Below are 22,310 nucleotides of genomic sequence, written 5' to 3'. Positions count from 1 at the left end.
AGATTAACCCCTTCAGGGGCAGAATATTCCCCCACTTACGGGGCCGGAACATTCTCTTCATTTTGGAGATAAATTCTAGTAATATGTTCCTCTAAACAAACATCACTGACAATAAATAGACAAGACAATGACCATCCTGACCATACATGGCCTACAAAGGACAATTATTACACTACACAGGCAGCCAATGGGCAATCATTACACTTTGCAGCCAACACAATGATGGAGTGCCGGGGTCAGGAGTATGGAGCATAGAGCCCCTTACATTACTGGTCAGGAGGAAGAAAACATTCCCCAGCCTGCCATGAAGAATATGTTCTATCATTGGGGTCAGGGGGAGGAAAATTCTGAAGGAAGTAGAGGAGCTGAGGAACACCTCAGGGGGTACTAAGGCTAGAGGACTTTGGGGCCCCTGAGGGGGTAGTGGAGTTGAATGGCTCTGGGCCCTTCATAGGGTTGGCAGGCATCAGGGCTCTGAGGGAAGAGGAGGCTGTAGGGTCAGGGGGACTCTAAGTAGGGAATGGGGCTCTTGGTCTATGATGGTCCTCCCACCTACACTTACTTTTCAGACCTCCTTACAGAACTCCTGCCAGGAAATGGAGACGACCTTCACCTTCTTACCATCTCACTGGTCAAATGAAAAATTTTCAAGATACCAATCGGAATGAAGAAGGGCAGTCCTTAACTCCTTGTTGGGCACTCGAATGGTCAGGGGTCAGTGCTATACATACAGGGAGACAGTCCAATACCTTCCCATGACACAGGGACTGGCAGTGCCCAGTGCTGGAATTCTGAGACCCAGGAAACCACCACCACCCTGTACAATGTCCTGAATACTACAGTATACTTGGCAACCAAGAGAACAAACCCCTCTCCCTGCTGTCCTCCTCCTACCCACACTGGGCTGCCATTGGAGGGAAGAAAAAAGACTCTTCCCCACAGCTCTCTACTCCACCAGCAGCATCCTCCTGCTATCCAATCAAATCCCTTCTCTTACTGCAGAGTGTGACATCACTCCTGTCAGTCAGCAGGCTGTCGGAGATTGGAATCTTGCAGCCAGATTTCTGCCAATTATCTTGATTAGCCAGCAACTCAGGCCAAAACTCAGAAAGTTAGGATGGCCGCATTCTATAAAATTTCAATTTGGAATTTTTCTGCTTCCTAGTCTTCAGGTAACGAGCTGGTCATTGCACCTGTATTGACAAGGATAGCGTGAGAGACCATATAGCAGACCCACTTAAAGCTGAGTCCATTTGTGTAGGAAGTTCCCCTTCCTGGACATCTTGATGACCCTTCATTGACCTCACAGCACTGCAAACAGATCATATTTATCATTCCTTGTCTGCAGATCTAATACTAATCAAATCCAGTTCAGAAACCAAACAAACCCAACAGAGAAAAGTGAGTTTATGATCTGACAGGCCAAGAGGGTCCCGGGTAGGGATGAGTGAATGGTTCGGCCCGAGCATGAGTTCGGGGCGAAAATTAGATGTTCGCCCGTTCGATGATCACCCCAATTATCGGGCCGTTTGACCGTTTGTTCGGCCCGCCGAATAACCACAATGCACTGTGCTGGCACACAGTGCATTGGAATCCCTGATTGGCTGAAGCAATGAAAGCTTTGTCCAATCAGGGCACTGAGCACTGTCAGAGCCATGATTGGACACTGTCATAATGACTCTATCCAATCATGGCTCATTGCTCCGCACTATAAAAGTATTCTTTCAATAGTGGCCATTTGTAGTGTGAAATCAGCGTGAGATAGAACAGGGCTCTGTTCAGTGCTACTAAACAGTTATTGTGTTATAGTGTGCTGTTCTGATTCTATTGTCAGTGTAGAATATCAGTTTAGTGTGAATCTAGTGATCGTTCAGTCAGTGTGAGTGTAGTGACCATTCATTTTTACATTTGTATCAGTTTATTTTGTCAGGGCAGGTTTACTGCAGTATATTTCAGTGCGTTATGTGATGTTTAATGCCGTATATTTCAGTGCGTTACGTGACATTTAACTCTGTATATTTCAGTGCGTTACTGCAAGTTTAATGCTGTATATTATAGAGCGTTATGCAAGTTTAACGCCTATATTTCAGTGTGTTACTGCAAGTTTACCGCTGTATTTTTTAGGAGCGTTATGCAAGTTTAACACCATATATTTCAGTGCGTTACTGCAAATTTAACATTGTTTATTTCTGTACATTACATGCCATTTAACGCAGTATATTTCAATGCGTTACTGCAAGTCTAAGACAGTATATTTCTGTATGTTACATGCCAGTTAACACAGTATAATTCAGTGCATTACTGCAATTTTAACGCCATATATATGTTTCAGAGCGTTACATGCCGTTTAACGCAGTATATTTCAGTGCGTTACGTGCCATTTAACGCAGTATATTTAATTGTGTTTATTAGCGTATTTATTACCGTATATTTCAGTACGTTACTGCAGGTTTAAAGCTGTATATTTCAAGGGATTATGTGCCGTTTAACCCAGTATATTTCAGTGCATTACTGCAAGTTTAACAACGTATATTTCAGTGTGTTACATGCCATTTAACGCAGTATATTTCATTGCGTTACTGCAAGTTTAACACCGTATATTTCAGTACATTAGTGCAAGTTTAAAGTTGTATATTTCAGTGCATTATGTGTCCTTTAACGCAGTATATTTCAGTGCGTTACTACAAGTTTAACCCATCATGGAAGAGTAGAGAGCAGCCACCCTATTCCATCACATTGTGGAGCTATTATCTCCTGGCCCACTTCCCACAGCTCAGCTGTCTGGGCCTTTCTTAGCAAATGTGCAATCGATTGCAATTTGCAAACTTTGTCTCAAGCACATCACGCGTGGCAAAAACAGCCGCCATTTGGGTGCCACATGCTTGACAAGGCATTTAACCTCCCACGACTCAGCCCATTGGCAAGAGCACCTAAAAGCCACACAAAAGAGGCACAATTCTGTTCCACCTCCTTACTCACCTCAGTCTGCCCCCACTATACCTTATGGCCTCGTAGCAGCCTCCACTGGCAGGGATGATGGTGTAGCGCAGAGTGTCCCAGGTCCTTGAAGCACATCTGCCAGTAGCACACCACCAGCTGTAGACTATAGCCAGCAAATTTCTCTGACCCATCTGCTGCAGCGAAAAAGAAAAAATACAGTCACTGCCACCCACATGCCCAATGTCTAAATGCAAGCTTGTCAAAGCTGCTGGCTCTACAACTTCTACCTTTGGATTCTACCGCCTTCCGTGAATTTGGAGAATGTGCTGTACCACAGGTTCCCAGTTACTATTTATTTTCACGTAAGGCCATTCCAGCTCTGTACCATCACGTGAAAGGCAATGTTGTGGCATCGTTGGGCAAGGCAGTCAGCCGCAAAGTCCACGTTACTGCTGACCCGTGGTCCAGCATGCATGGTTAGGGATGATATATTTTGTTCACAGCACACTGGGGAACTCTGCTTGCAGCTCAGAAGGATCCAGGACAGGGCTCATTGCTGTAGCTTGTTTTGTGCCACCACGTCTCCATACAGCTAGTGGTGATGATGCAGGATTTGTCAGCTCTACCTCCTCCTCAATGCTCTCCTCTGCTGAATTGTCCTATGAACTACAAGTACCCCCTAAGCATCCAAGAGGCTTTTCAATGAGTCAGGTTAAAACATGCCATGCAGTGCTTCAGCTGGTGTGTCTAGGGGATGGGAACCATATCAGAGCAGAGATTCTAGCAGCTCTGCAGGGGCAGGCCCAGCTGGAGCTAGGAATGGTGGTGTGCGATAATGGCGCAAACCTCCTGTCCACCCTTAGACAAGGAGAGTTGACACGTGCCATGCCTGGCACATGTCCTCAATTTGGTGGTGGAGCATTTTTTTAAACAGTTACCCAGGGTTGGAAGATCTGTTAAAGCAGGCCAGAAGAGTCTGTAGCCATTTCAGGCGGTTATACACAGCCAGTGCTCGGTTAGCTGAAATTCAGCAGGAATTCCACCTGCCTGTAAACTGCCTGATTAGTGACATGCCCACCAAGTGGAATTCGAATTTGGCAATGCTGCACATTGCAGCAGAGGGCCGTCAATGATTACCTGTTTGAATATGGCACAATGACAGGCTCAGGGCAGCTCCACTTTTTTTTTCCCCATGCCAATGGCTGCTCATAAAAGATGCATGCACTGCACTGTCACCATTTGAGGAGGCCACAAGGATGGGGAGCCGTGACAATGCAAGAATCAGTGACACAATCCCTGTTGTGTTCCTGCTGGAGCAGACTCTGCGTGGCATTATGGACAGGACATTTGAGGCAGAGCAGTGGGAGGAAGAGGAGGACTTTCTTTCCGCTCAAGGCCCACTTTATGCAGACACCATTGTTCCTACACCACAGAACACACAAGAGGAGAGGGAGGAGGAGGATTCTGGCAGTTGTGGAGGCACTGAAGCAGAGGAAGACATACGCCAAACAGTAAGAGATGGTTTTCCATCCGCAGAACCCTTGGGAGTAGTACGTGGTTGGGAGGAGGCAGCTCCAGATACTGTAATCCTCAGTGACCCTGAGGAGTCTGCTTCTCATGCCTCCACAAATTTGCGGTGCATGGGCATCCTCATACTTCAAAGCCTGCGTAAGGACCCAAGAATATGTGGCATAAAACAAAAGGATCACTATTGGTTGGCAACCCTCCTTGACCACCGTTACAAGGGGAAAATCTCAGAACTAATTCAGTCCCCCACAGATGCAGAAGATGAAATCTCTTGAGGACACCTTAAAGAGCAGTTTATCTAACGCTTTTCCCAACTCTGGTAGGTTACAGTGTAGTGGAAAATGTAGTTTTGAGGCTTCTGTTGTTCAAGGGAGGAGCAGTGGAGAAGGAATCTGCATAAGTGATGCATTTTACAATTTCTTTAGTCCTCACCGCCCAGGGCTGTCAGCTTCTGCGTCTGCATCACATGGTGGACGATTATCTAGGGGCAAAAACAGAGAAGGAGCATTTTCCAGTCAACGATCCACTGGCTTACGAGGTCATGAGAATAGACCACTGACCAGAACTGGCCCAGTATGCAATTGAGCTGCTAGGCTGCCCTGCATTCAACGTGCTTTCCGAATGGGCATTCAGTGTTGCTGAAGGTTTTGTTACTGATAATAGAATGCGTCTGTCCACAGACTCCGTGGACCATCTGACATTTATCAAAATGAATCAGTCCTGGATTACCAACAGCTATGAAGCCCCTGACGCAAATGTCGCTGATTAAGTGTTTTTGTGATATGGAATCTCTGCAGGACTTCTAGGCTGCCTAGCTTTGTGGGTGTTGATTTCATCTGGAAGAATGTTTTTGGGCACAATTAACTCCCAAAGACCAATTTTTTCGCACCTGTTTGACAGGTGCATGTCATTTAGATTTTTAAAAGCAAGGCCAATTCTTGCTTTCTTCAAGAGTACTTCTATAGGGTTACTGTGTGAAGGCGCCACCGGAACCCAAAGACCAATTTTTCCGCATCTGTTACTTCTATCCAAAGTATGTGGAAGAAACACCAGAATTTATCCAAAAAATCACTAATCTTGTTTCCAGTGTACTACATTGTGGCCTCATTATACAGACTGGCTCCCCAAGCCGTTGCTTACAAAATAAAGAAAGCTTGCAGGGAAAATGACATTTCTTTGGCTTTACAAATGCAATTATCACTGCAGCAGGTTCTATACACAGTACAGATGCACCACTTTACAGGTAGACTAAGGGGACCCCCCAGGCACTATATTAAAAGGATTTTTTTCATTTTTATGCTTTAAGAATCAGTAGATCACTGCTCATTTAAAAACTATGTTTCTTACAAACCTTTTTTTCATTGATAAATGTATATAAGCCTTCAAAATGGGCACTTTTGATTTGTCCAGTTTGAGTGCCATACGTAGACTTCAATATGGTTTGTTTTTCGGTTTCAAACTTTTGTGATGTTCCAAAGTTCTGGTGTGAACCCAACAGGGGGTCGTTCGTCCCATCCCTAGTCCAGGGTCCTCCATGCATGCCGGAATTAAAGCGATAATTCTACACAAGACCTTACCGCTGTAACACTGATGACATATAAGGGGCTTTTAAAGCATATATAAATACTGTACACACATATTTTCATATATATATATATAAATATATGTATATATATATATATATATATATATATATAATATCAGGTACTGAAGTTAGCCACCATTTCACGGGCGCACGTAAATTTAAGGTTTGACATGTTTGGTATCTATTTAATCGGTACAAACAGTCCAAATCATAAATGTGTTACCATGGGGTTAGTAGTTCTTCAATATCCAGCAACCCTCCTATTACCCCCCCCCCCACATCCTATTATTGTGTGACCAATACATCCAAATAATTTTTACTTTCATTTCCCAAAGTTATCCGTCTACAAGGGGACCTGTATAGATCAAATGACGGCACGAATGAGGATGGAGGAGGACCGGAGTCACATGACTGAGAAGATACTAAACCTCACCCTGGAGATCATCTACCTGCTGACCGGAGAGGTGAGGAGGATTCTGGGAGGTCACATGACATCACTCTTATCTCTATTAATAAAACACAGACCTGACCGGAGAGGTGAGGAGGATTCTGGGAGGTGACATGACATCACTCTTATCTCTATTAATAAAACACAGACCTGACCGGAGAGGTGAGGAGGATTCTGGGAGGTCACATGACATCACTCTTATCTCTATTAATAAAACACAGACCTGACCGGAGAGGTGAGGAGGATTCTGGGAGGTCACATGACATCACTCTTATCTCTATTAATAAAACACAGACCTGACCGGAGAGAGGTGAGGAGGATTCTGGGAGGTCACATGACATCACTCTTATCTCTATTAATAAAACACAGACCTGACCGGAGAGAGGTGAGGAGGATTCTGGGAGGTCACATGACATCACTCTTATCTCTATTAATAAAACACAGACCTGACCGGAGAGAGGTGAGGAGGATTCTGGGAGGTCACATGACATCACTCTTATCTCTATTAATAAAACACAGACCTGACCGGAGAGGGGAGGAGGATTCTGGGAGGTCACATGACATCACTCTTATCTCTATTAATAAAACACAGACCTGACCGGAGAGGGGAGGAGGATTCTGGGAGGTCACATGACATCACTCTTATCTCTATTAATAAAACACAGACCTGACCGGAGAGGTGAGGAGGATTCTGGGAGGTCACATGACATCACTCTTGTCTAGTCTGGTCAGTAGACCATGTTCTTATTGTAGACATTTAGATGATGTCAGATGATTGATATCGGTTTATCTTTCTCCTGATCTGTAGGATTATGTTGTAGTGAAGAAGTCTAGTGGGGAGCCAATCTCAGGAGGATGGAGCAGGGCCCAGAGCCCCACCATGGTGACTCCACCTCCTTCTCCCATAGCTGAGAAGAGCAAAGAGCAGAAGATCCTGGAACTGACCACCATGATGGTCCATCTGCTGACAGGAGAGGTGAGCGGTGCTGGGAATTCTGGGACATTATCCAGTAACAGACAAGGGATGTGTCTGGATGGTGACTGTATCATTGTGTGTGTCAGGTTCCTATAAGGTGTCAGGATGTCACTGTCTATTTCTCCATGGAGGAGTGGGAGTATTTAGAAGGACACAAGGATCTCTACAAGGACGTCATGATGGACAATCAGCCGCCCCTCACATCACCGGGTAAGAGGAGACTTTATTGTAAAGGAGAGAGCAGTACGGAGGGTCCACCTAGATCCCCCATCATCTGATAAACACATAGAAACAATGTATTCAGTCAGTGTGTGTGTTTCCTACAGATGGATCCTTTAATGGGAACCCACCAGAGAGATGTCCCCGTCCTCTGTATTCCCGGGATTCCACACAGGAAGGTCACATCATCTCTCACCATCATCAGGTAGATGAGGAACAATTATTGGTAGTTATGATTTATACACAAGCATATTTGTTACAATGAATGTTTTATTATCTTTCAGCGTGGAAACCTAAGAGATTCTAAAGTTGAGGTTAAAGAAGAGGTAAAAGAGGAGGATGATGAGGATGGTGTGATGGAAAAAATACACAAAGATCTGTACCAGGATACCATGGTGGAGTCATCCAGCTCCAGGAATCCACCTCTGTATTCCCAGGATTCCGCAAAGGAAGGTCACACCATCCCTAAATGTTACAAGGTTGGTGGGACGGAGATTGTAAGACACAGACTCTTGGAGATGATGTGTGGATTTCTTATGTGATGTCACAATCATAAAGCTTATATTTTACAGATGATATTTTCTCTCATTCTCTTGGTTTAGAGTGGAGATCCAATCGATATAGAATTTGAGGTTAAAGCAGAAGAAGAAGAGAGGTATGTGAGGGATGATCAGCAGTCTATGGAGGAGGATGGAATAACGGGGACATTTATAGAGGAGGACACTCCTACAGAGATCAGCACAGGTGGGTCATTAACACTAAATACATTCCTCCACCCATACTGCTCACTGATTGGTCCAGAGTAGGGCGGGGACTGCGTGATATCAGCCTGTAATCCCCTGGTCACTTTCCTGAGCTATGTTCCCCGTCCTGTATTCCTGTATTTCTCTTGGATAATCTTCCTTCTCTTTGCTGGCAGTAAAATGTTGATTTTTGGTATAGGTGTTGCTCAGCTTAGGCATTTGGGGGATGTGTTTTGGATCTTGGCAAAGGGGGACCTACTCAATATTAGGTGGATAGTTATGATTTTATGGCTGATCTGTGTATTGTACGGTGCATACTGCTGACCCCTGCACTATATTCTCTGTGTTGTACATTACATAGTCCTGACACTCGTCCTATAATCCCCTCATCACTGTCACTCCTATAAAAGACAGTTCTCGTTGTTTCCTCACTCTCTGACTAAGGTCCATGAATAAAGAAATGATCTGGTAGGAGATCAGAGGACCCATTTACTAGTTACCTTGAGGGGGGAATTGTAAGATCCTCAGAGACAAAGCTGCCTGATGTGGGCGGAGTCCTGGTTTAGGGGAACCAATCAGCTCATGTCTAGTAATAATCTTTGTATTTCTATTTTAGTAGATGGACGGGAGATGAGGAAAACCTCAGAGGATTGTCTCACTTTGTCTCCAGACTGTAAAGTAGAAGATGAGGACATCACACAGTATAGTCCAGGAGAAAACCCGACTACCTCAAATGTCCATCCGGCACCACACAGTGTAGATGGACCATCGTATTCCTCTTATCCTGAGGAACCTCAGACTGTGCGGGACGGTGCCGGACCATCGTATTCCTCTTATCCTGAGGAACCTCAGACTGTGAGGGACGGTGCCGGACCATCGTATTCCTCTTATCCTGAGGAACCTCAGACTGTGCGGGACGGTGCCAGACCATCGTATTGCTCTTATCCTGAGGAACCTCAGACTGTGAGGGACGGTGCCGGACCATCATATTCCTCTTATCCTGAGGAACCTCAGACTGTGACGGACGGTGCCGGACCATCGTATTCCTCTTATCCTGAGGAACCTCAGACTGTGAGGGACGGTGCCGGACCATCGTATTCCTCTTATCCTGAGGAACCTCAGACTGTGAGGGACGGTGCTGGACCATCGTATTCCTCTTATCCTGAGGAACCTCAGACTGTGAGGGACGGTGCCGGACCATCGTATTCCTCTTATCCTGAGGAACCTCAGACTGTGAGGGACAGTGCCGCCCTTCCAACACATAAGAGGTTTTCCTGTACTGAGTGCGGGAAATGTTTTTCAAAGAAGGCCCTTCTTTACAGACATCAGAAATCTCACACGGGTGAGAAGTCATATTCCTGTTCTCAATGCGGGAAATGTTTTTCACAGAAGTCCAGTCTTAACTCACATCAGAGATTGCACACGGGTGAGAAGCCGTATTCCTGCCCTGAGTGCGGGAAATGTTTTTCACACCAGTCCAGTCTTAACTCACATCAAAGATCTCACACTGGGGAAAAGCCATATTTCTGTCCAAATTGCGGGAAAAGTTTTTCAAAGATTTCCAATTTTTACACACATCAGAGATGTCACACGGGGGAGAAGCCGTATTCCTGTCCTGAGTGCGGTAAATGTTTTTCACAGAAGTCCTCCCTTTACACACATCAGAGTTCACACATAGGGGAGAAGCCACATTCCTGTCCTGAGTGCGGGAAATGTTTTGCACAGAAGTCCTCCCTTTACACACATCTGAGGTCTCACACGGGGGAGAAGCCGTTTTCCTGTCCTGAGTGCGGGAAATGTTTTTCTAGAACGTCTACCCTTTACACACATCAGAGATCTCACACAGGGGAAAAGCCACATTCCTGTCCTGACTGCGATAAATGTTTTGCACAGAAGGACCATCTTTACAGACATCAGAGATCTCACACGGGGGAGAAGCCGTATTCCTGTTCTGAGTGTGGGAAATGTTTTTCACAGAAGTCCAGTCTTAACACACATCAGAGATCTCACACGGGGGAGAAGCCACATTCCTGTCCTGACTGCGGTAAATGTTTTGCACAGAAGGACCATCTTTACAGACATCAGAGATCTCACACGGGGGAGAAGCTGTATTCTTGTCCTGAGTACGGGAATTGTCAGTCACAGAAGTCCTCTGTTTACAACCATCTGAGATTGGACAAGGAGGAGAATGAACTTTCCTGGTCTGAGTGAAGTCCTTTCTTCCTGTACATCAGGGGGTTCCACACAACTCTCAAGGTGTATTAGTGAGTGCGGGAAATGTCTTGTATATGAATGTCTTGTATCTGGACATGTGGGGAAGAAGCACACCCTGATAATCAGCTCAGATATACTCCATGGCTGATCTTCATCATGGAAGAAACAGTTGATAAGGAGATCAGAGATCACCAAAGACATGGATGAAGTGTTGTACTGTGTTGGCCATTGATAGCAGGAGAAAAATAAAAATGGAGTCCTTACCTCTCATTGGCTGAGTACATTTTGTGGTGGAAGATTTCACAAACACTTACAGGTCTGTTTTTTAAAACTTCTTGAAGAAATATGATGCACATTCACCCAACTGTGATGAATTTTGTCCATATTTTATTTCTTATGATGATTTCCTGTGATCATTGGCTCCATCTTGTGGCCATAATGCGGTGTTGCACTAGTTTTACTGATGAAGGTCTTTCAGGAAAAAATACTGCATTATAAACACTAGATGGAGCTGAGGATCATAGGAAATCACTGTGTTCATTATAAAATGGACAGAATTTTTAACGGCTGGGCAAATGTTTGTCACAATCATCAACTAATATTCTATAAAACAGACCCCTTAGTTTCCTCCATCAGACGTGATTTCATACAAATAACTGAGATCATACACTTATGATTACAGAAGACATCGAAGAACGTGAGTTAATGAAGCCAACAATATTATACCAACCATTGATATAGAAAGGACAATTCTACATTTGGTCATTAGATGGCGCTAAGTATGGGGATTAGGGCCATCTACTGGCCAAATGTGGTATTTTCCATTTTAAATCAATGGAAAACATCTGAAAAGCTCAGCAAATAGCTGAATAACATTCATTTTTTACACCGATACACAGAGAAGGAATGTACATGCACTTTATCCGGGCAAATTACTGTGCAAATTATTCCTGAATAGACCCCTAAGTGTCAGGAGATGTTTATTTAACCACCTCCCGCCCAGCCATTATACATATACAGTTGGACCGGAGCTTTGTCTATTTAGGACAACTTACCCCTACATCTTCCCACTGTACCCCTCGGGGGCGTGTAACGGTGGGACCTGTGATCGTTGTGTCACTTGGACACCTCCAATCACAGATTGGGCTACAGGGCCCCATCAACATCTGTACCAGTGTCACTGACATACCAGTACCATGTGACCAGTGCAGCCAGTAATATATTAGAGAGGTGATGTGTGAAGAAAGGAATTCTGGCAGTTGGGCGACAAATGTGACATTTGGTGAGTTCTAAACATTCCCTGAATGATAACAGCGAGGACCTTCTCCCACTGAATAACAGATGTTGCCTATTCTGGCCATCGTACTTTGTGGTTAGAACTCACTCTAAAATTAAATTGCCAATTAAAAGCCGTGTTCACACCATGAGGCGTTCCTTGGCGGGTGCAGTTCCTCTGAGCTCCACACAGTGGTGAACTTCTCACTTCCACCCAGACAGGAAGTCTCTATGGAAGACAGGAAGTGATGTCAGGTACAGACAGGAAGTTCCGGGTGAGAGGCGTATTGGGAGGAATTAGTGGGGAGACATTGCTGGAAGTGGCAGCAGAGGAGGTGATAAGATCTTATTTTCTATTTACACCCAGTAACCCCCCCCCCCCGTCATGTTCCGTCCTCTTCCTTCATAGTCACTGTGACGTCTTTTATCTCCAGCAGATGATGATACACACATATATAGTGTGGAAACCTAGATTAACTCCTTCAGGGTCAGAACATTTCCCCACTTACGGGGCCGGAACATTCTCTTCATTTTGGCTGTTTAGTGATGTTGCCCGTGCTATCCAGCCACAGCATGCAGAGGAGGTGGTGGACTGGCTTGCTAAATCATCATCCTCCTCCTCCGTCACACAAGCAAAGACTAGTACGCAGTCCACTGCAGCTGCCAAAGTGACTTATTCTGCCTCCTTGTCCACAGCTATTCCTGACATAGCCCCAGCATCAGGCATGGAGGAATCAGCTGAGTTATTTGAACACAGCGTCAGGCACTTGCTCCTTGATGATGCACAACCACTACTTGATTCAGATGTTGGTTCTGAGGTTGAGGAAGGTAAGAACATGAGCCTACAGAGAGGGGAGAACACCGGTACACAAATTGGAAGTCATGTACCCCCAGCCGCAACGTATTGCCAAGTTGTCTCCAGTGATAATGAAGATGGAGGAAATGATGATAAAAGATTTGACGTGAGTTGGGTGCTGAGCAGAGGAGGAAAGAGAAGGTGAGGCACAACCCCAATGAGGCAGCCATCATGGATGAGTAGAGAGCAGCCACCCTATTCCATCACATTGTGGAGATGTTATCTCCCGGCCCACTTCCCACAGCTCAGCTGTCTGGGACTTTTTTTAGCACAGTGCAGTCGATTGCACTAGTGCAATTTGCAAACTTTGTCTCAAGCACATCACGCGTGGCAAAAACACCAGCCATTTGGGTATCACATGCTTGACAAGGCATTTAACCTCCCACCACTCAGCCCATTGGCAAGAGCACCTGAAAGCCACACAAAAGAGGCACAATTCTGTTCCACCTCCTTACTCACCTCAGTCTGCCCCCACTATACCTTATGGCCTCTCAGCAGCCTCCACTGCCATGGATGATGATATAGCGCAGGGTGTCCCAGGTCCTTGAAGTACATCTGCCAGTAGCAAACCACCAGCTGTAGACTATAGCCGGCAAATTTCTCTGATTCATCTGCTGCAGCAAAAAGAAAAAATACAGTCACTGCCACCCACATGCCCAATGTCTAAATGCAAGCTTGTCAAAGCTGCTGGCTCTGCAACTTCTGCCACCTTCTGTGAATTTGCAGAATGTGCTGTACCACAATGGCAGGTTCCCAGTTACTATTTATTTTCACGTAAGGCCATTCCAGCTCTCTACCATCACGTGAAAGGCAATGTTGTGGCATCGTTGGGAAAGGCAGTCAGCCGCAAAGTCCACATTACTGCTGACACGTGATCCAGCAAGCATGGTCAGGGATTATATATTTTGTTCACAGCACACTGGGGAACTCTGCTTGCAACTCGGAAGGATCCAGGACAGGGCTCAGTGCTGCAGCTTGTTTTGTGCCATGTCTCCATACAGCTAATGGTGATGATGCAGGATTTTTCAGCTCTACTTCCTCCTCTTCCTCAATGCTCTCCTCTGCTAATTTGTCCTATGAACTACAAGTACCCCCTAAGCGTCCAAGGGGCTTTTCAATGAGTCAGGCTAAAAGGTGCCATGCAGTTTTTCAGCTGGTGTGTCTAGGGGAAGGGAACCACATCAGAGCAGAGATTCTATCAGCTCTGCAGGGGCAGGCCCAGAGGTGGTTCACGCCACATTAGTTGGAGCCAGGAATGTTGGTGTGCGATAATGGCACAAACCTCCTGTCCACCCTTAAACAAGGAAAGTTGACACATGCCATGCCTGGCACATGTCCTTAATTTGGTGGTGGAGCATTTTTTAAACAGGTACCCAGGGTTGGAAAATCTGCTAAAGCAGGCTAGAAGAGTCTGTAGCCATTTCAGGCAAACATACACTGCCAGTACTTGGTTGGTGGGAATTCCACCCGCCTGATTTGTAACATGCCCACCAATTGGAATTCGACTTTGGCAATTCTGCAGTGGATGCACATGCAGCAGAGGGCCGTCAATGAGTACCTGTGTGAATATGGCACAATAGATGCATGCACTGCACTGTCACCATTTGAGGAGACCACAAGGATGGTGAGCCGTGACAATGCAAGCATCAGTGACACAATCCTTGTTTTGTTCCTGCTGGAGCAGACTCTGCATGGCATTATGGAAAGGGCACTTGAGGCAGAGCAGCAGGAGGAAGAGGAGGACTTTCTTTCCTCTCAAGGCCCACTTTATGCAGATAACATTGTTCCTACGCCACAGAACAAACAAGAGGAGAGGGAGGAGGAGGAGGATTCTGGCAGTTTTGGAGGCATTGAAGCAGAAGAAGACATGCCCCAAGCAGTAAGAGATGGTTTTCCATCCACAGAACCCTTGGGAGTAGTACGTGGTTGGGAGGAGGCAGTTCCAGATGCTGTAATCCTCAGTGACCCTGAGGACTCTGCTTCTCATGCCTCCACAAAGGTGCGGTGCATGGGCACCCTCACACTTCAAAGCCTGCGAAAGGACCCAAGAATATGTGGCATAAAACAGAAGAATATTGGTTGGCAACCCTCCTTGACCACCTTTACAAGGGGAAAATCTCAGAACTCATCCAGTCCCCCACAGATAGGGCAGAAGATGAAATCTTTGAGGACACCTTAAAGAGGAGTTCATCTAACTCTGGTAGGTTACAATGTCGTGGAAAACGTAGTTTTGAGGCTTCTGTTGGTCAAGAGAGGAGCGGTGGAGAAGGCATCCGCATAAGTGATGCATTTTACAATTTCTTTAGTCCTCGACGCCCAGGGCTGTCAACTTCCACATTCCATCTGCTGTGTCTGCATCACATGGTGGACGATTATCTAGAGGCAAAAACAGAGATGGAGAGCTTTTGTTACTGATAATAGAATGCGTCTGTCCACAGACTCCGTGGACCATCTGACATTTATCAAAATGAATCAGTCCTGGATTACCAACAGCTATGAAGCCCCTGATGCTGATGTCGCTGATTAAGTGTTTTTGGGATGTGGAATCTCTGCAGGACTTTTAGGCTGCCTAGCACTGTGGGTGTTGATTTCATCTGGAAGAATGTTTTTGGGCACAATTAACACCCAATTTTCCCACACTTGTTTGACAGGTGCATATCATTTCAATTTTTGACAGCAAGGCCAATTCTTGCTTTCATCAAGAGTACTTCTATAGGGTTACGGTGTGAAGGCGCTACCAAACCCCAAAGACCAATTTTTCCGCACCTGTTACTTCTAACACCAGAATTAATCCAAAAAATCTCTAATCTTTTTCCCAGTGCACTACATTGTGGCCTCATCATACAGACTGGCTCCCCGAGCCGTTGCTTACAAAACAAAGAAAGCTTGCAGGGAAAATGTCATTTCTTTGGCTTTACAAATGCAGCTATTACTGCAGTAGGTTCTCTACACAGTACAGAGGCACCAATTTACAGGTAGACTAAGGGGACCCCCCAGGCACTATATTAAATGATTTTTTTTTTCATTTTTATGCTTTAAGCATCACTGCTCATTTAAAAATTAAGTTTCTTACAAACTTTTTTTTCATTGATTAATGTCCCCCAGGGCAGTAACGGGACCCTCATAACCATTGTATGCCCAATTACTTGCATATAAGTATTTTATATTATATATAAATATATATATATATATATATATATATATATATATATATATATATATTTATTAGGTTCAATAAGCCCCTTTACTGACCTGCAGGGCTGTTGTAGGGGCGCCGGGGGCCGTTGATTGCCTGGTGTGTGTGGGAGCCGAGGAAAGAAGTGTCCTATCTCTCCATGCGCTCGGCCACGCGAAAAAAAATGGGCACTATTGATTTTTCCTGTTTGAGTGCCATACATAGACTTCAACAGGTTTTTTTTTTTTGGTTTTGCTTTTGCGGTGTTCGAAAGTTCTGGTGTGAACCCAACAGGGGGTCGTTCGGCCCATCCCTAGTCCCAGGTCCTCTAATATGTAACAAACACTAAACCAGGCTCAACAAACCCCAGGTGCCAGTCCACCAGCTGCCACCCGAATATTCCACACACCCCATGTGCGCCCCCTGCTATGTATCCCGATTGCCCATCTGCAGGCTCGGGACTGGCATAGCAGGTGCTGCCGGGTATGGGGGAGGGAGGAGAGCAAACACACATCCGCTCTCCTCCCCTTCTTGTTGCTGACCTGGAAGTGACGTGTATGATGTGACTTCCAGGTCCTCACTAGCAGTTTCCCCGACCATCAAGGCCGGAAAAGAATGTAATGCAGTGTGATGTGCATTGCGTTAGGGGGGACATTGGGGGTCTTTTAGACCCTGGATGTCTCATTAAAAAGAACCTGTCACCTAAAAAAAATAATCATCATATATGGGACTTTTTTATGTTATGGGGAAAAAAGTTATGTAAAATAAAAAAATAATTTTTTATTGTAAAAAATTAAAGTTACACCCAAGCACATAAAATCCCACCCCACCACCACACATACACACAAACCAGAAAAGTCGATTGCGATACGCATGTTACATATCGCCACACATGCCAGAATGAGAGCGATAATTCTAAACCAGACCTCTACTGTCTCCGCTAAACTGATCACATATAGGGGGCTTTTAAAGCAGATATAAATACTGTACATATATATATAATAAATATCCGGTCCTGAAGTTAGCCGTTATTTTATGGGTGCACGTAAATTTAACGTTTGACATGTTTGGTGTCTTTTTAATCAGTGCAAACAGTCCAAATCAAAAATGTGTTACCAATGGGATTAGTAGTTCTTCAATATCCAGCAACCCTCCTATTACCCCCCCCCCCCCCTATATTTTTGTGACCATCCAAATAATTTTTACTTTCATTTCCCAAATTTTTCAATCTACAAGGAGACCTGTATAGATCAAATGACGGCATCAATGGGGATGGAGGAGGACCGGAGTCACATGACTGAGAAGATACTAAACCTCACCCTGGAGATCATCTACCTGCTGACCGGAGAGGTGAGGAGGATTCTGGGAGGTCACATGACATCAATCTTATCTCTATTAATGAAACACAGACCTGACCAGAGAGGTGAGGAGGATTCTGGGAGGTCACATGACATCACTCTTATCTCTATTAATAAAACACAGACCTGACCGGAGAGGTGAGGAGGATTCTGGGAGGTCACATGACATCACTCTTATCTCTATTAATAAAACACAGACCTGACCGGAGAGGTGAGGAGGATTCTGGGAGGTCACATGACATCACTCTTATCTCTATTAATAAAACACAGACCTGACCGGAGAGGTGAGGAGGATTCTGGGAGGTCACATGACATCACTCTTATCTCTATTAATAAAACACAGACCTGACCGGGGAGGTGAGGAGGATTCTGGGAGGTCACATGACATCACTCTTATCTCTATTAATAAAACACAGACCTGACCGGAGAGGTGAGGAGGATTCTGGGAGGTCACATGACATCACTCTTGTCTAGTCTGGTCAGTAGACCATGTTCTTATTGTAGACATTTAGATGATGTCAGATGATTGATATCGGTTTATCTTTCTCCTGATCTACAGGATTATGATGTAGTCAAGAAGTCTGGTGGGGAGCAAATCTCAGGAGGATGGAGCAGGACCCAGAGCCCCACCATGGTGCCTCCCCCTCCTTCTCCTATACCAGAAAGGAACAAAGAGCAGAAGATCCTGGAACTGACCACCATGATGGTCCATTTGCTGACAGGAGAGGTGAGGAGGATTCTGGGAATTCTGGGACATTATCCAGTAACAGACAAGGGATGTGTCTGGATGGTGACTGTATCATTGTGTGTGTCAGGTTCCTATAAGGTGTCAGGATGTCACTGTCTATTTCTCCATGGAGGAGTGGGAGTATTTAGAAGGACACAAGGATCTCTACAAGGACGTCATGATGGACAATCAGCCGCCCCTCACATCACCGGGTAAGAGGAGACTTTATTGTAAAGGAGAGAGCAGTACGGAGGGTCCACCAAGATCCCCCATCATCTGATAAACACATAGAAACAATGTATTCAGTCAGTGTGTGTGTTTCCTACAGATGGATCCAGTAATGGGAACCCACCAGAGAGATGTCCCCGTCCTCTGTATTCCCGGGATTCCACACAGGAAGGTCACACCATCCCTCACTGTTACAAGGTTGGTTGGACGGAGATTATAAAACAGACTCATGGAGACGATGTGTGGATTTCTTATGTGATGTCACAATTATAAAGCTTATATCTTACAGATGATATTCTCTCTCATTCTCTTGATTTAGAGTGGAGATCCAATCGATATAGAATTTGAGGTTAAATCAGAAGAAGAAGAGAGGTATGTGAGGGATGATCAGCAGTCTATGGAGGAGGATGGAATAATGGAGACATTTATAGAGGAGGACACTCCTACAGAGATCAGCACAGGTGGGTCATTAACACTAAATACATTCCTCCACCCATAATCTTCCTTCTCTGTGCTGGCAGTAAAATGTTGGCGTTTAGCATAGGCCTTGCTTGGCCTAGGCACCTGGGGGATGTGTTTTGGATCTTGGCAAGAGGGGGACCTACTCAATATTAGGTGGATGGTTATGATTTTTTGGCTGATCGGTGTATTGTATGGAACATACTGCTGACCCCTGCACTATATACTCTATGTTGTACACTACATAGTCCTGACACTTGTCCTATAATCCCCTCATCACTGTCACTCCTATAAAAGACAATTCTGATTGTTTCCTCACTCTCTGACTAAGGTCCATGAATAAAGAAATGATCTGGTAGGAGATCAGAGGACCCATTTACTAGTTACCTTGAGGGGGGAATTGTAAGATCCTTAGAGACAAAGCTGCCTGATGTGGGCGGAGTCCTGGTTTAGGGGAACCAATCTGCTCATGTCTAGTAATAATCTTTGTATCTCTATTTTAGTAGATGGACGGGAGATGAGGAAAACCTCAGAGGATTGTCTCACTTTGTCTCCAGACTGTAAAGTAGAAGATGAGGACATCACACAGTATAGTCCAGGAGAAAACCAGACTACCTCAAATGTCCATTTGGCACCACACAGTGTAGATGGACCATTGTATTCCTCTTATCCTGAGGAACCTCAGACTGTGAGGGACGGTGCCGGACCATCGTATTCCTCCTATCCTGAGGAACCTCAGACTGTGCGGGACGGTGCCGGACCATCGTATTCCTCTTATCCTGAGGAACCTCAGACTGTGCGGGACGGTGCCGGACCATCGTATTCCTCTTATCCTGAGGAACCTCAGACTGTGAGGGACGGTGCCGGACCATCGTATTCCTCTTATCCTGAGGAACCTCAGACTGTGAGGGACGGTGCCGGACCATCGTATTCCTCTTATCCTGAGGAACCTCAGACTGTGAGGGACGGTGCCGGACCATCGTATTGCTCTTATCCTGAGGAACCTCAGACTGTGCGGGACGGTGCCGGACCATCGTATTCCTCTTATCCTGAGGAACCTCAGACTGTGAGGGACGGTGCCGGACCATCGTATTCCTCTCATCCTGAGGAACCTCAGACTGTGAGGGACGGTGCCGGACCATCGTATTCCTCTTATCCTGAGGAACCTCAGACTGTGAGGGACGGTGCCGGACCATCGTATTCCTCTTATCCTGAGGAACCTCAGACTGTGAGGGACGGTGCCGGACCATCGTATTCCTCTTATCCTGAGGAACCTCAGACTGTGCGGGACGGTGCTGTCCTTCCAACACACAAGAGGTTTTCGTGTCCTGCGTGTGGGAAATGTTTTTCAAAGAAGGCCAATCTTTACACACATCAGAGATTGCACACGGGGGAGAAGCCATTTTCCTGTCCTGAGTGTGGAAAATGTTTTTCAGACAAGTCCAATTTTTCCAAACATCTGAGATCTCACACGGGGGAGAAGCCGTATTCCTGTCCAGAGTGCTGGAAATGTTTTTCACAGTTTGCCACCCTTTACAAACACCAGAGATCCCACACGGGGGAGAAGCCTTATTCCTGTCCTGAGTGTGGGAAATGTTTTATACAAAATTCCCATCTTTCTGCACATCAGAGATCTCACACAAAGAGGAAGTCACTTTCCTGTCCTGAGTGAGGGAATTGTTCCTCACTGAAGTCCTGTCTTCCTGTACAGGGGTCCCACACAACCCTCGAGGTGTATTAGTGAGTGCGGGAAATGTCTTGTATATGAATGTTGCTGGACATGTGGGGAAGAAGCACACCCTGATATACACCTCAGATATACCCCATTGCTGATCTTCATCATGTAAGAAACAATTGATAAGGAGATCAGAGATCACCAAAGACATGGATGAAGTGTTGTACCGTGTTGGCCATTGATAGCAGGAGAAAAATAAAAATACCTCTCATTGGCTGAGTACATTTTGTGGTATGGAGACTTAGAGGTCTATTATTCTCTTGTAAGAGGTCTGTTTTCTGAAATTGTCTTCCAGGACGAAACACGTTAACCCCACCACTTAAAAGGCAGCCCTCTAGGGCTTTTAAAATAAAAATAGAGTCCTTACCTCTCCTTGGCTGAGTACATTTTGTGATGGAAGATTTCACAAACACTTACAGGTCTGTTTTTTAAAACTCCTTGAAGAAATATGATGCACATTCACCCAACTGTGATGAATTTTGGCCATATTGTATTTCTTATGATGATTTCCTATGATCATTGGCTCCATCTTGTGGCTATAATGTGGTGTTGCACTAGTTTTACTGATGAAGGTATTTCAGGAAAAAATACTGCATTATAAACACTAGATGGAGCTGAGGATCATAGGAAATCACTGTGTTCATTATAAAATGGACAGAATTTTTCACGGCTGGGCAAATGTTTGTCACAATCATCAACTAATATTCTATAAAATAGACCCCTTAGTTTCCTCCATCAGATGTGATTTCATACAAATAACTGAGATCATACACTTATGAGTACAGAAGACATCGAAGAACGTGAGTGAATGAAGCCAACAATATTATACCAACCATTGATTTAGAAAGGACAATTCCACATTTGGTCATTAGATGGCGCTAAGTATGGGAATTAGGGCCATCTACTGGCCAAATGTGGTATTTTCCATTTTAAATCAATGGAAAACATATGAAAAGCTTAGCAAATAGCTGAATAACATTAATTTTTTACCCCGATACCCAGAGAAGGAATGTGCATGCACTTTACCCATGCAAATTGCTGTGCAAATTATTTCTGAATAGACCCCTAAGTGTCAGGAGATGTTTATTTAACCACCTCCCACCCAGCCATTATACATATACAGTTGGAGGGAGCTTTGTCTATTATCTAACATACCCGTACATCCTCCCACTGTACCCCTCGGGGGCGTGTAGTGGTGAAAACTGTGATTGTTGTGTCTCTTGGACACCGCCAATCACAGATCGGGGTACAGGGCCCCATCAAAATCTGTAGCCTTGTCACTGACATACCAGTACCTGATCACCATCACACCAGTACCATGTGACCAGTGCAGCCAGTAATATCAGTACCAGTGTCACTGACATACCATTACCTGATCACCGTCACACTAGTCACATTGTCCCGTGGCTCTATGTGTTATCAGCACTTCTGTATCCTTTCCTCAAACCATTGCCCAAGGTTCCTTCTACGACCCCAGCACAGAAGGCAGCCTTCCTTGTTACTGTTGTCTCAACCTGAGAAGGTATCTGAGTTGGTGGCCAATCACCTTTTCTTATTCTTCTCAAGAATATGATCAATTTACAGCCCATCCTCCTCCCTTCCATAGACTGTGTCCACCTTTCACCTTCCTGAGGATACCATGTTACCTTCCATTTGTCTTCTTCTCACTGGAATGAAGTTGCTCTTCAATTAAAAAAACTAAGCTCCGTACAACGGACACCAGATTTCCATGAGAACGCATATTGGAATATTATTTTAAAATGCTATATTAGAGAGGTGATGCGTGGAGAAAAAAATTCTGGCTGTCGGGTGGAAAGATGTGACATTTGTTGAGTTCTAAACATT

General features: G+C 45.1%; 4 protein-coding genes across 4 annotated transcripts in view; all 4 read left to right on the top strand.

Annotated features, from left to right (window-relative positions):
- Window positions 1–22,310, top strand: part of LOC141106826 (uncharacterized) — a 559,651-nt gene that overhangs the window by 422,355 nt on the left and 114,986 nt on the right. The window lies entirely within an intron of this gene.
- Window positions 7,808–22,310, top strand: part of LOC141104924 (uncharacterized) — a 93,768-nt gene continuing 79,265 nt past the window's right edge. Inside the window, exon 1 of the mRNA XM_073594730.1 lies at window positions 7,808–7,900. The gene's annotated coding sequence lies outside the window, so the exon portion shown is untranslated. The remainder of the gene's footprint in view (window positions 7,901–22,310) is intronic.
- On the top strand, window positions 8,987–10,977 carry LOC141104831 (uncharacterized). The gene has a single exon (XM_073594606.1). It carries the CDS (start codon window positions 9,021–9,023, stop codon window positions 10,647–10,649), a length of 1,629 nt encoding a protein of 542 aa, XP_073450707.1. The 5' UTR covers window positions 8,987–9,020; the 3' UTR covers window positions 10,650–10,977.
- LOC141105466 (uncharacterized) overlaps window positions 19,231–22,310 on the top strand; it is a 63,332-nt gene continuing 60,252 nt past the window's right edge. The window contains exon 1 of the mRNA XM_073595318.1: window positions 19,231–20,398. Within this exon, the coding sequence (XP_073451419.1) occupies window positions 19,248–20,398 (1,151 nt within the window). The 5' untranslated portion in view covers window positions 19,231–19,247. The remainder of the gene's footprint in view (window positions 20,399–22,310) is intronic.

This window comes from Aquarana catesbeiana, linkage group LG08 (assembly GCF_042186555.1).
Source record: "Aquarana catesbeiana isolate 2022-GZ linkage group LG08, ASM4218655v1, whole genome shotgun sequence".
Classification (NCBI taxonomy): Eukaryota; Metazoa; Chordata; class Amphibia; order Anura; family Ranidae; genus Aquarana; species Aquarana catesbeiana.
Note: the sequence above shows the minus strand (reverse complement) of the source record. Positions and strands in the feature narration are given on the sequence as shown.